Source organism: Macaca fascicularis, chromosome 2, assembly GCF_037993035.2.
Source record: "Macaca fascicularis isolate 582-1 chromosome 2, T2T-MFA8v1.1".
Classification (NCBI taxonomy): domain Eukaryota; kingdom Metazoa; phylum Chordata; class Mammalia; order Primates; family Cercopithecidae; genus Macaca; species Macaca fascicularis.
In genome coordinates this window covers 108,284,384-108,298,165 of record NC_088376.1, presented here as the reverse complement: position 1 = coordinate 108,298,165, position 13,782 = coordinate 108,284,384, and the positions used below count along the sequence as shown (strand labels likewise).

Below are 13,782 nucleotides of genomic sequence, written 5' to 3'. Positions count from 1 at the left end.
CTATATGCTGACCCTGCGTGGGGCAGACAAGGGCTGCTCCAGCAGGTACCTGTTCTTACCTGCATCCCTCTCATCTTCTGGAACCGTGCTATGGTGTCGCTGATGGTGTAGACACGCACATGGCCCATGTGCAGCTTACCAGAAGGATAAGGGAACATGGAAAGCACGTAATATTTTGGCTTTGATTTCTAGGAAAGAACGACAATGAGTATTTATTAAGCATTTTCTGGGAACTCCACATGTATACATAATATTTTGGCATTTTACGCAAAGTAATAATTTAACATTTTAAAAGTTTCCTTTTAAAAAGACTGTTCCCAGAATGTAAATCAATTAAAATGTCAAAAAGCAAAATTCAAAGCTCTGGTTCAAGTTAACAAATGTCCAAAATAATGCCAAACAACCTCTAAGTGTTAATTACCCATACATCTTATTTTTTTTCTCTTTTAAGAACTTATTTTTTTAAAAGGAATGAATTAACAGTATTTGCAGTGACCTGGGTGAGATTGGAGACTACTATTCTAAGTGAAGTAACTCAGGAATGGAAAACCAAACATCTTATGTTCTCACTGATATGTGTGAGCTAAGCTATGAGGACGCAAAGGCATAAGAATGATACAATGGACTTTGTGGACTTGGGGGGAATGGTGGAAGGGGGCGAGGGATAAAAGACTACAAATAGGGTACAGCCTATACTGCTCGGGTGATGGGTGCACCAAAATCTCACAAATCACCACTAAAGAACTTACTCATGTAACCAAATACCACCTGTACCCCAATAACCTATGGGGAAAAAAAAAAGAAAGAAAAGCGGTCCCAATGCAGACCCCAAGAGAGGGTTCTTCGATCTCATGCAAGAAAGAATTCAGCGCAAGTCTGTAGAGGAATGTGAAAGCAAGATTATTAGGAAAGTAAAGGAATAAAAGAATGGCTACTCCATTAAAAACAAAACAAAACAACACTTCTCTTTTAAGACAGCTTCCATCTAGGGCCTTAAAGAACTGTTTTTCCGAAGGAAGCTCTAACACATACATATATCCATATAATTCAAAGAAGCAACAGTTGAATCACATAGATGTAACATCTCTAAAAATGGAGTCTCTTCCTAAATTCTCTATAGCTGCATTCTGACGTAGGTTTAGCAGTAACAACAGGATCCTAAGGTACCAATTTGGGTCCTGAGTTTCCCCATTGTGTTGACAGCCTGTCTTTCAACAAAAATGTTGAAATGGGAAGGTAATGAGAAGATCTTTTTAACAAAGGAGAAGGTTGTTGTTCTCCAGGGATGATAAATAAGCAGCCTCAGACCAGGGTTATGTAACTCTCCAGCTTCCAAAGAAGCAGCTTCGTCATGAGAAACATAGAAAACTGTACATGTATCTGAACGGAAGGAACACAGGCCAGTGAGTCCTTATTAGATCACTGACTTCTGGCGTCTTAATTCTTCCCCTGGTAAAATGATGAATGTTGTCATTAGTGTGCACATGAATGGGTAAGGTGAACAAAGATGGTAGTCCTTGAATGGACTCCTACTGGGGGGACCTACTGTTCAAGGGTAAGAACTGTGCTTTAGTCACCTCCTTCTCCACACCTGCCCCCGGAACCAGCAGGAGTTTCATAAAATGTTGGATAAATGTTTGTTGGCCTTCGTGCTCCAAAAGCCTAATAACTGGCCCCTATGGAGCACCTTTTATCCAGCAAACTTCACAAATCCTACCCAAGTAATAGGAGGGTTCCCCACACCCAAATTTAAATCATCTCATGACGGGGTCAGGGGTGGAGGGGCTGGGGAGAAAGGAAGAGCAACAGGTAACTGGGTGACTGATTCTGTTTTGTCACTGAGGGTCAGAACTTCTGCTTTTGTTTTATTTATTCCTGCCTTCTGTTTTTTTCTTCCTGGCCTTATTCCCTTCCTAGAACTTTACTCAAGTTCTTTAACAATTTGCTTCCCCCAAAGTAATGCAAACAAACACAAAACAGAATATTCATAACCCTTCTTTTGTGTACATATGTGGGAGGGGGTTTTTAAATATTGTTTGCTGAGTGTTTGCATGACTAATAATGCACATAAATCAAATATAATCAGTAGAGCAGAAGAAACCAGAAATCAGATTCTTGCCAAGGAGTTCTTAAACTTCCTTCAGCAAAGAAGTTAAACAAACCTTTAACGGAACCATTAGCAAGTGGCAAAAAAAAACCCCACAAAAACTAGAATAGAACTTTTCTTTGTGCTGCCCATCCTCTAGAAATTACCAAGGAGTGTTAAGCTGCCTGAAGGAAGAGATGGGAAAAAAAGAACAATTAAGAAATCTGGATCATATACAAATTAGAAAATCATCTGGAACTGCTGAAATGACAACTACAATGGATTTATACAAACAGGATGGAAAGCAACACATTGGTCACACACTTTAATTAGAAACTGCAGATTTATAACTCTTAGGAAAATCACAGAAATGTGAGAGAGGACCTGAGATTCAGGGGTTGGTGGGAACTCAGGAACTTAATAACTGTCTTTAAGAAAGTGAGTGGCAAATAACCCTCTCAGCTTATGAGCAAGTCCCTCCAAGGAGGTACAAGACCCCATTCTTTTACTTAGTGCAGAATCAGAAGAAAACTATCCACTCAATTCATGCCTTACTCCTTACAATGAATTAGGCCTATGGCTTATTCTTCAGAAATTTTTAGGAATATGGGAAAATAGCTGTTAAGAGTTCTTCGGGAGCTTAGAAAAACAGTAAAATCCTTGATCTAAGCTGTTTCTAGTTTTTCATTTGAAATTTTTTACATAAAATTATTTTTATTATACTAATGTTTGTTATATATTTAACAATCCTGCCCCAAATATTTTCCACCTGTAATTTCTTCACTAACATCTCTTTTTTTACATTTGTTCAATAAAGATTAAATTAATAGCAAAATCAAATGAATAATTATATACTAGCTAAGCCAAAATCCAAATCTGAGTTCATAAAAGATACATAGAAAAGTATTGTTTTCTAAAGTCTTTAATATGCATGAAGATTTTTGTTTACTGCAGAAAGGTATTCAGCTTATTGCCTGTCTCTGCCTTTTGCTTTTCTGCATGAATTAAGTCATTTTCCTCTGTGACAATGAAATGAGTTCTATCATCTGGGGGTGGAAAAGAGAGAAGGAATGATGGGAGTTTCTGTTATAATTGAGCAAGAATCTGATTGAAAGGGAAATTTTCATAATTATATAAAAGTGTAAGAATTTAAGCCTTTAAAAGAGATTAAGATTTTAAGTGATGGGGAAAGGATGGCTTTTATAAGTGGGTCCTATTATTTTTGTCAAGTTCTGACTTTAGAAGAAAAATGACTTCTGCCTCTTTATAGATCACGCTCTGAAGCTGTGGCTGAGCCTAGCGAAGGAAAGAGTAAAAGGAGCACCTCAATAGAAGTCCGGAGCCCTAGCTCTGGTCCTAGCTTTGTCACTAGCCATGATGTCTTGGGCAAATTCCTTTGCCTTTTGGGATTAGTTTGCTATCTATAAATCAAAGGTGAGACAAAAGAAGGTTTCTGGGTAAAAAAGCATGAGCTCAGGAATCAAACACACATTTGATTTTGAATCCTGGCTCTGCCATGTCTTGGCAAATTGCCTAAACCTCTTTCTGAGCCTCAGTTTTCTTACTCCAAAAATGAGGATAATAATATCTACCCGCTGGGTTGTTTCAGGATTAAATGAGATAAACAACTGAAAGACAGTGCCTGGCACATGGTTAAATGCTCATTAAATGGAAATTATTTTTTAAATAATAATTATGTTGATGACAAGACATTCCATTTTGAAAAACTTATTTGAGTGGATTTCAAGTGAATCTAATACCAGAGTGAGATCGATTATAAATGCTTCAAAATCCACGAGCATTCCGTCACAGTCTCAGTTCCTGATAGACACACCGCGTTCTGATCTTCATGTATCTTTTATTTATGTACCACTTCCGTTTGTAAAATGCGTTCAGTCACACATTTTCTCATTTGATTTTCAAAACAATTCTGTGAGATAAACAATGTAAGGAGCCCCAGAATCCAAAACGTTAAATGATGTGGCCTGGATCACGCAGGTTTCCTGGGGCAGAGCCAGCATCGCAGCCCAGGCTCTGGCTCACTCACTGAGTGCTCGCTCTGCTTTGCCATTCCTTGATTCAAACCCTGATAGGGGGCTGCCAGGGGATCACACACAATGCCCCTTATGCTATCTCCCCAATTATTAAAACAATTTCTTTTGATTCATTTAACATTTTTAAAAACTGTATGCTTAAGGATGAGATGTCACAAAATCAATAAGCTACAATGTCGAAACGTTTGGAAGTCAATAAATGATCATCTAAATCAAAAGGGGGAAAAAAAGCTAATTTTACTGTCCTCACTGAGAATTAAACGGCTCCTTAAGAGTTTGTTTTCAGAATCTATTAAGTTACATTAGTCTGATGATGTTGACACAAGGGCTTTTCACTTCTTAATGAGGTAAAAGTCAAACTTTCATTGTAAAATTATGCATTACATTCAAACTTTCCCTTTTTTTTCATTTCATTTTACTTGTTATACACTACATCTTTCTCAATAGCAATTTTTCTTTCTAACCATCTTTCAGTTTAACACAAATAGCTCCCCTTCCCTCACTCATTTTTCATAACCACCAATCTTATAGAAAGAATGAATGTGATGACACAATCAGGAGATGGGGAAAAGGCAAATTTAGAGAGGTGTGGTCTTGTGCAGCTATATTTATTCAGCTGCTTGCCTTGGGCCTAATCTCTTTATTAAACATAGAAGTTTAAGTTATTTGATTATAACTACTACAAAGATATGATCAGAATTTAAGAGTAAAACTCCAATCAGATTCAAACATTTCATGTAACAAATCACATCTCCCACCTGTCATTTTGACCAATATCAAGAGGTAAGGGTTAACACGTTCCAGACTGATTCCCAGCAGGCTAGCCCCCCAGAAAAGGAACAGAGAGCACTCCACGGAAACTGGCTGCAGCCAAGTATTATATTTCCACCATTAATTCAGGTAGAGGGCCGAGCTGGTGCACCTGGTGCAGAAGCCAAGGGTCCACTAACACGTGTAGCTGCTACCTCAAGGTTAGACCCTACCCCAGATCACAACAGTGGAAGGGCTGATATCCCCCAAACTATGATGCTGAGGCCGCAGAACAGAGTTGGAGGCTAAGGTCATGCCAGGGAAGGGGCAGTTACTTCTCAGAACCTGCAGCCAGCGAGGAGCCCGGGTGCCTCTCCTGGAGTCTCAGATATGACCTTGCCAGAAATCTGTGTGCTGCCCCACCATGCAATGGACCACAAAGGACCCATCATCTGGTAGAGCTCCTATTTTGATTAGCTTCCCCTAGTAAATGTTGCTCTAGAATATCTGGTTTGCTGCTGTCTGCCATATACCTTGTGCACAATATTACTATGTGTGTATCCACCACACTGGAAACTCTTGTAAGCACTATCCTTGTATCACCTCATTTATGCTTCCCAATCCATTTACCCCTCCCAATAGTGCAGGTGGGCACTATTATGACCACTCTCCATTTCAGATAAGAGAATTGAAGCACAGAGAAATTCAACAATTTGGTTCAAGGTCACATATTTAGTATCTTATTTGAACCAGGTAGTCTAACCCCAGGGTCCAAACCTTCAGCCCCTCTTCTCTACCCTCTTAGAATCTCTCAGAATACTCACATCAGCCTCTGAAATTTTGGAGGCCTGTTCTTTTATTCGCTGATGCCACCATTTCTCAACATCCTTTCTTGTCTGCAATGTATACTCTTTTGTCCACTTTCCCGTGGCACTGTAGATACTTCTGGTACATCTGGGAATTACTCTTCTTTCCCACTTGATGACATCTGGCCCACCATTTAGCTGTATTTTCAGAAGAGAGGCATAAAAACCCAATCTCTGCCAAGCAGAAGCCATTCTTCAGAAGGTGAGAAGGCCCTGAAAAAGAGGGCAGAAAGCACACTATAAGCTGCCTCAAACCCTCCCCAGAGCCTATCTTTCCATTTGTCACAGTCCAGTGTTATGGCCCTGTGCGTTCCCCTTACTCTTTTAATGATTTCTTTCCCTGAAAAGAATACTTTAGCAATTCAATTAAGCTAAACACAAACTTTTTAATAGAAAATATAAAGGATCAGTGACCCCTAACATCAAAAATGCAAAAATCCTGTAGGAAAAAATGGAGACCATCAGCTGGCCAGCTCCTGCACAACCTTACCAGTTGCATGGAAGGCATGGAGTGCCCTCCCTCCCCTTCCCGTAGGCCAGCCCAGGGACTCTCCAGCAGGCTTCACTTCCTATGTCTTCGAGCCTCAGAAGAGCTCAAGCACATGTTGGGTTGGCCTTAGGCTCAAATAGCAGAAGGGGTCTAAATAGAGGCCTCCCAGGAGGGCCAGAAACTCTGAACTACTATTTGCAATTTTTATACATATTATGAGTTAAATATACCCTGTAGGCTGAACCTGAAAACAACCACTATTTAGAAGACTGATAATTCATTTAGTTTCTCCTTCATTTACCAAATATTTATTTATTTATTGACTTACTTTTTAGAGACAGGGTCCTGCTCTTTCACTCAGGCTGGAGTGCAGTGACACAATCATACCTCAGTGTAACCTCTGACTCCTGGGCTCAAGTGATCTACCTGCCTTAGCCTACCAAAGTGCTGGGATTAAAGGCATAAGCCACCATCAAATATTTTTGAGTACCACTAGGCCCACACATTGTTCTAAGCACTGGGGATACAGCAGTAAACAAAAACAGAGTCCCTTCTTTCTTTTTTTTTTTTTCTTTTTTGAGACAGAGTCTCGCTCTATTGTCCAGGCTGGAGTGCAATGGCATGATCTTGGCTCACTGCAACCTCCGCCTCCTGGGTTCAAGTAATTTTCCTGCCTCAGCCTCCTGAGTAGCTGAGATTATAGGCACGCACAACCATGCCCAGCTAATTTTTGTATTTTTAGGGAGATGAGGTTTCACCATGTTAGCCAGGTTGGTCTCAAACTCCTGACCTCATGATCTGCCCACCTTGGCCTCCCAAAGTGCTGGGATTACAGACATGAGCCACCCGCACCTGACCCAGAGTCCCTTCTTTCATGGCACTTACATATTAGTAGGGAAGCAGATAAGAAACAAACAGTAAGGGAGGCAGATAAGAAACAAAAATATATAATGTGTAGTCATGGTGAGTGCTATTTTTTGGAATTCAACTCATAGTTTGGGGCCTACCAGGATATCCAGTTGTGACTGAAAATTCAATTTTAATGTTTCATTGGCTTCTTCCACAAGTAAATTCTAGAAATGACCTCATTGAAGAAGTTGCATGTTTTATTGCTATTTAAAGGGTTGAGATTTCATCAAATATTTCACAAATATTTAAGATATAAATGTTAGACTAAATAGCCTAAACTTTCTCCTTCTTGCATAATAGCATTCAAGAAGTGCTACAGTGAAAAAACAGATGAAAACAGATCTTTTCAAAACAAGACAGAAATAAAGAAACCTGGCACTCTAAGCTGATGTTCTTTGATTCTCTCAAAATTATTTCAACTTCTATTAGGATTTGGCCTGTTTCACAAAGGTACTGGAACACAAATGTTGCCAGGAAGGTCAATATGGGCTTATAACAGTGAGTGCCATGCTCGCATAAGATAGCAACATAATGTGGGCATCTTACAAGTTGGTCTGCCAAAGTCACTGACATTCTCACTGCATTAAACACCTCTTGTTTCTTTAGGGGTAGAATAAAGTATAGACTTTAAAACAAAATCTCCCTTAGGCGGGGGCAGTGGTTCACATCTGTAATCCCAGCATTCCGGGAGGCTGAGGCAAGTGGATCACCTGAGGTCAGGAGTTTGAGACAAACCTGGCCAACATGGCAAAATCCCTTCTCTACTAAAAATACAAAAATTAGCTGGGCATGGTGATGTGCACCTGTAATCCTAGCTACTTGGGTGACTGAGGCAGAGGAATAACTTGAACCTGGGAGGCAAAGGTTGCAGTGAGCCGAGATCGCACCACCGCACTCTAGAGCCTGGGTGACAATGTGAGACTCCATCTCAAAAAAAAAAGAAAAAAGAAAAAAAGAAAAGAAAACTCTCTATTAGTTGGGCTTGGCTATTTTAAAGTACACAGATCTGATTATAGGTATTTGATCTATATGAAATTGGTTAAATGTTAGCAATTCCATATGACCGACCTAATATACATACATTTTTACACTTAAGGCAACTGCATATATTTTTAGGGCTTAGGTTTCTATAATTAGAACTCCCTAATTATATAGAAGTCACAGATTTTATGGTTCTCTTGCCAAGTCAATACTTTCATACCTTTGCAAGCCAAAGAACGCCGTTCAGCAGAAGACACATAGATGGGTGCTTGCCATTTCTCTCCTAGACAGCATCCCCTAAGAACACATAAGGAGTGTTCTGGGCTATCCTCTCAAACAGAAACCAAGGGGCACAACAAAATTATAAAATACAGTGACTTAAACTGCTCTGTCTACACAAGAATAAGCTTTCTAAAAATGTTTACATAATACCTGGCTCACTAATGACCTCTGCTTTGCTTAAATAAACCAGTGAACTAGAGAATCCTGAAACAGATCTGGGTATTTAAACGCATTTAAAGTTCATTTTTTTAAAAAAGCAGGAGCAGATTAGATAGTAATAGATTATTCGACAAAGAGGAGAAAAACTTAAAATTAGAGCTCCACCTCAAATCATAAACTGGAGTAAATCCCAGACAGATTAAATGTTTTTTATCTGTAGGTCTCGATCTGAAAAGCAGAAATAAGAAAAAATAAAATAAATAAGAATTTTTTTTAAGTACCATAAAACAAAATAAAAATACAGATGAGTTTGTTTGTTTGTTTTTAGTCAAAGTCTCGCACTGTCGCAATGAGATCGTGCAATGGTGTGATCTTGGCTCACGGCAACCTCTGCCTCCCGGGTTTAAGCGATTCTCCTGCCTCAGCCTCTCGAGTAGCTGGGATTACAGGTACACGCCACCATGCCCGGCTAAGTTTTTGTATTTTTAGTAGAGACGGCGTTTCACTATGTTGGCCAGGCTGGTCTCAAACTCCTGACCTCGTGATCACTCTACCTCAGCCTCCCAAAGTGCTGGGATTACAGGCGTGAGCCACCGCACCTGGACCACAGATGAGTATTTAATAAATCTTAAGAGGATGCAGGATGTTCTGTCCTGAGTATAAAAACAACAAAATGTATAAAACAATGTATAAAAACAATGAAACAATGAAAAAATTCACAAAGGAAAATATTAATAAATCTGATGCTAAAAATGTAAAATATCTGTATATCAAAACCATTAAGAACAGAATTGGAAAGCAAACAATTAGCTATGAGAAAATGTTCACCAAAACTGCAAAAACAAAAGGTTATTCTACTCCTTAGTTCATGTGTGAGAAAAGAAACACTAAAAATCAAATTTTAAAAATGGGCAAAGGAAAATAACAAAGATGACATATAAATGGTTAATAAAGAGGACATACAAATGGTTAATCTGAAAAAGATAAATTTTACAACTAATCAAATAAATGCAAATTAAAACAATGAAAGTTCAGTTACCAGATTGGCAAATGAAAAAGAAATATGCATTTTTTAAATAACTGCTGGTAGGAACATAAATTGATTCCACCTTTTTGGGGGAGTAATCTGATAACCTGTGTTAAGACTTTTTAAGAATAGTTCACATCTTTTGTGGTTAGGAGTCCCCAAGATCCCACTCAAATTCTAATCCCATAAGAGGACTCACAAGAATCAACATATAGTCACTATTCACGGCTGTGATTCATCACTGAACTTCCTAGGGTTCAGCCCTATTCCTTTCCCTTACTTCCCAGGCCTTGTTCTTGGCCACTCCAAGTACCCCTCCACCAAAGCCCTGATGGACTGCCTCTTATTGGCAGTGAGGAGCAGCCATTTTATTAAACGGCTGTGAGGATATGACGATGTGAAAGGTGTGGCTCATGTCTTATTATGATCAACTTGGCCCTTTTCTTCCTTAGCTCTGGCTCCTACAGTTCCGTCCCTAGATGCTTAGAATCTTGTCTCTTCTTCCACATCCTTCCAAAGAATCAATTCCCACTACTCCACCCCTCTTTAGAATCAACCCTGACCTCAATCTCAGTTGGAGCTTAAGGTTAAGGTTTTTGAGAATAGGAAGCGCCTGAGAATTGTACCAAAAATGAGATCATATATGGACAGAAAAGCCTAGAAGAGTAGGAGGCAGAAAAAGAAACAGAACACAGGGGAGAAGCACACAAGGGCATCTGTGCACAACACTCAAAAGAAAGTGCAAGAATGCACCTGGGAAAATTCATCTTAAAGAAACCAAGTTTTGTGAAAACAAGTAAGTATCTTGGATTTTGCAGCTACTAATTACCTGTGACCTCAGGCAGATTTCTTGTCTGGAACCTCATCTTTCTGAGGACCTCGGAGCCCTAACATGTGAAAACGACCTGTGGGCCCCAGAGAGGCAAGGGATGACCTTCAACTGGGTCTAAACCCCTAGTCCGGGGAGCAAAGATCCAAGGATGAACTGAGATAGGGGAGCAGTGGAGAGGGGAGCTTGAGTACAAAACTACGTGTATATGTGCATTTTTCTGGGAAAGAGTCCAGAGCTATCAATGGGGTCGGTGGCTCAAAGATCCTAAAGACCTGCATCTCAGATATTCTCAGTGTGGAAACTGCAACGTTCCAGGACCACCTAACTCAGCCCGCACCTTCCCTTCCTGCCCTCAGCAAGTCAGACTCTCCCGAGCCGGAGGAAGAAGAGACCGGGTCTCGTCTCTCATCTCGCTGCGCCCGATCTAGGGGTTTACCTGCTCACAGGCTCTGGCCTGCGGCTCCTCTACTCCTCGTTTTCCACCTTCAGGCGAGCACTGCCCTGCCACGCATCATGGGCGCCGCCATGTTGTCAAAACAACAACTTTATAGATAGCGTCCGCGGTCGACACAGACAAAAGGGGGCGGGACCGGGGAAGGAGAGAGAGCAACCCAGTCCTCGACTCCCAGCAGCCCGCCGGGTCGGGCGGGGCGTCTGCGCGTCGGCCCTGGGCTCCGCCCCGCCGGCCTCTGGCACGCCCTTCAGCCGCTCTGGCGTCGGCAAAGCTCTAGACGTGTGGGGCTCAAATTATGATAATTATAGCAGACGGATGAAAGCCGTTGATTTAGTAGCCTCAGAGTAAATTAGGCGGCAGCTGGTGAAAAGAGCCCTAGGATGTAGCCCAGACCTCAGGGTTCGAATCCCAGCGTAGCAACTACTGCCTCCTGGGCTTGGGCAGGTTTTGACCTCTTGATTCCTAATTGACCGCTTGATTAGTGAGGCACCTACTTCCACCATATTGCGTAATCCTCTAGCCCTGGGGCGGGGGGTGGAATTACCTGGTCAATAATAGGTTTGGGGTAAGGTACTTTTCTCACTTGGCAAGTGTGCTGGGAGTCAGGAAAGCATGATGCCTTCCCTTTCCTAGAGGAGTTTGTATATCCCATGCCCGCACTGTAGCACACCCGGCAAGTGTTTCATGCTTGTAATAAATCAACAAATCAGTGAATTGCAAAGAACCAGTGGTGTTAGAGCATAATTTTCAAAAAGGTAAAACCGGTTTAAAGGAGAACTTGAAGAACTCATATATGTGGGGAGTCAAGAATACTGAAATGAATTTGCTAATTGTGCAAAATTGGTTAATATCCTATAGGACGGGAAAAAGTAATGTTTGGGAGCCATTTCTTTCTTACAGGCTTGAAATCGTATCTCTACCAAACAAAATTCATCACATGATTACAGTAGTCCCTCCTATTCTCATGAGACATGTTTCAAGACCTTCAGGGGACGCCTGAAACTGGGGCAGTACTGAACTCTATGTATACTGTTTTTCTTCCCTATGCGTACATACCTATGATAAGGTTTAAATTGTAAATTAGACAACAGTAAAATATTAACAAAAATATCCAATAATAGAACAATTGTAACAATATGCAGTAATAAAAGTTATATGACTGTGGTCTCTCTCAGAATAGCTTATTGTACTGTCCTCACCCTTCTTATTGTGATCTGTCAGTCTGATAACCGAGATGGCTACTAAGTTGGGTAGCTATATAGCGTGTATATGCTGGACAAAGGAATCATTCACAATGGTTCACATCCCAGGCAGGATGTAGCAAGATTTCATCACACTACTCAGAATGGTATGCAACTTAAAACTTATGAATTATTTATTGCTGAAAATTTTCATTTAATAATTTCGGCCCTTGGTTGACCTCAGGTAACTGAAACCTCAGAAAGTGAAACTGAACATAAGGGGGACTACTGTATCCATATTCTACATTTTTATTTATTTATTTGGGACAGGGTCTCACTCTGTTGCCCAGGCTGGAGTGCAGTGGCATGATCTCAGGTCACTGCAACCTCCACCTCCCGGGTTCAAGCAATTCTCCTGCCTCAGCCTCCTAAATAGCTGGGACTACAAGCGCACACCACCATGCCTGGCTAATTTTTGCATTTTTAGTAGAGAAGGAGTTTCGCCATGTTGGCCAGGCTGCTCTTGAACTCCTGACTTCAAGTGATCCACCATGGCCTCCCAAAGTGCTGGGATTACAGGCATGAGCCACTGTGCCCGGTCTCATATTCCATAATTTAGCTTCTATTCTTACAGAGATGAACAATAGCTAGTTAACAGAAAGGCAAGCAAAGGTTTGCGCTCCTATAGCATCAGATAATCCCCCAATACTCCACTCAAGGGACATACAATATTCTCTTTTGCCCATTTCCATGTCTCTAACAAGGTTTCCTAATAGTTTAACATCCAAATACCTTGTTATTGCCTCACCTGGGAATTTGCTGGAAATGAGAAACTCAGTCTCTGCCCCAGACCTTCTGAATCAGACTCTGAATTTTAACAAGACCCCTAACTGATCCTAGACATATTCAGTTTGAAGACTCACTGTCCTAGAATGTGAGAGCTAGAAAAGATCTAGCTCCTTTCTAGTCCAATCTCCTCATTTTACAGATAAATCAACTGAGGCCCAAAAGAGCTGTCTTGCTCAGGTCATAAGATTTGTTATTCAAAACTGGATCTCCATCCTGGCAGAATAGTGCGCTTCTCAAGTTGCAGAACGGAAGATCATAAAGAGGTTAGAACTTCTAGTCCAATCCTCTTACTTCAAAGACAAGGACACTGAGGTCCAGAGGTTGGACATAGCTCGCCTAAGGTCACATATATAGTTGATGACAGAGCCAGGGTTCCAACCCAGGTCCCACTCTGAACACCAGACGCTTAATTTAAACTGATACCATGGAAACATTGGCTGGCATATTATCCTGCCACACTTGATGCAGTTTAGCCTTCAGGTATGTCACGTGCATCCATATATAACTAGAGTGCCCCTTTCTCTAATTTACCCAAAATACAGCTTCTAACCTTATTTTGGTTGAAAAATCTGTCTTTCCTATTTTGAATTACAGTTAACATTGACATTTCTAGAAGATTATTTCAACTAGAATTTTTCTAAAAGTCACTTACTTTACTGGAAAGTTACTATTTTTAGTTCAAAGAAGACAGTAGCATGAAAATAAATCCTTTTCACTCTTAAAGAGCTTGCTTGAATACATTATTAAATGAAACAGACAAGTTGCTGGGATATGTAGAATGTTACCTCTTTTTTTTAATTTTTATTTTTTTTGAGACGGAGTCTCGCTCTGTCCCCCAGGCTGGAGTGCAGTGGTGTGATCT

At 40.6% G+C, this 13,782-nt stretch overlaps 1 protein-coding gene across 4 annotated transcripts in view; it reads right to left on the bottom strand.

Moving 5' to 3' along the window:
- The window catches only part of LARS2 (leucyl-tRNA synthetase 2, mitochondrial), a 170,197-nt gene extending 159,220 nt beyond the window's left edge, over positions 1 to 10,977 (bottom strand). Inside the window, exons 1-4 of one of the 4 annotated variants that reach the window (XM_005546878.5) lie at positions 10,873 to 10,977; positions 8,743 to 8,805; positions 5,715 to 5,969; positions 60 to 188 (exon numbers count right to left, since the gene is read on the bottom strand). In XM_005546878.5, the coding sequence (XP_005546935.3) occupies positions 60 to 188; positions 5,715 to 5,948 (363 nt within the window). In that variant the 5' untranslated portion in view covers positions 5,949 to 5,969; positions 8,743 to 8,805; positions 10,873 to 10,977. Of the gene's footprint in view, positions 1 to 59; positions 189 to 5,714; positions 5,970 to 8,356; positions 8,434 to 8,742; positions 8,806 to 10,872 lie in introns of all 4 variants that reach the window. The other 3 variants (XM_005546879.5, XM_005546877.5, XM_065540489.2) reach the window with 3 other exon arrangements.
- Between the last annotated feature and the right edge of the window lie 2,805 nt (positions 10,978 to 13,782).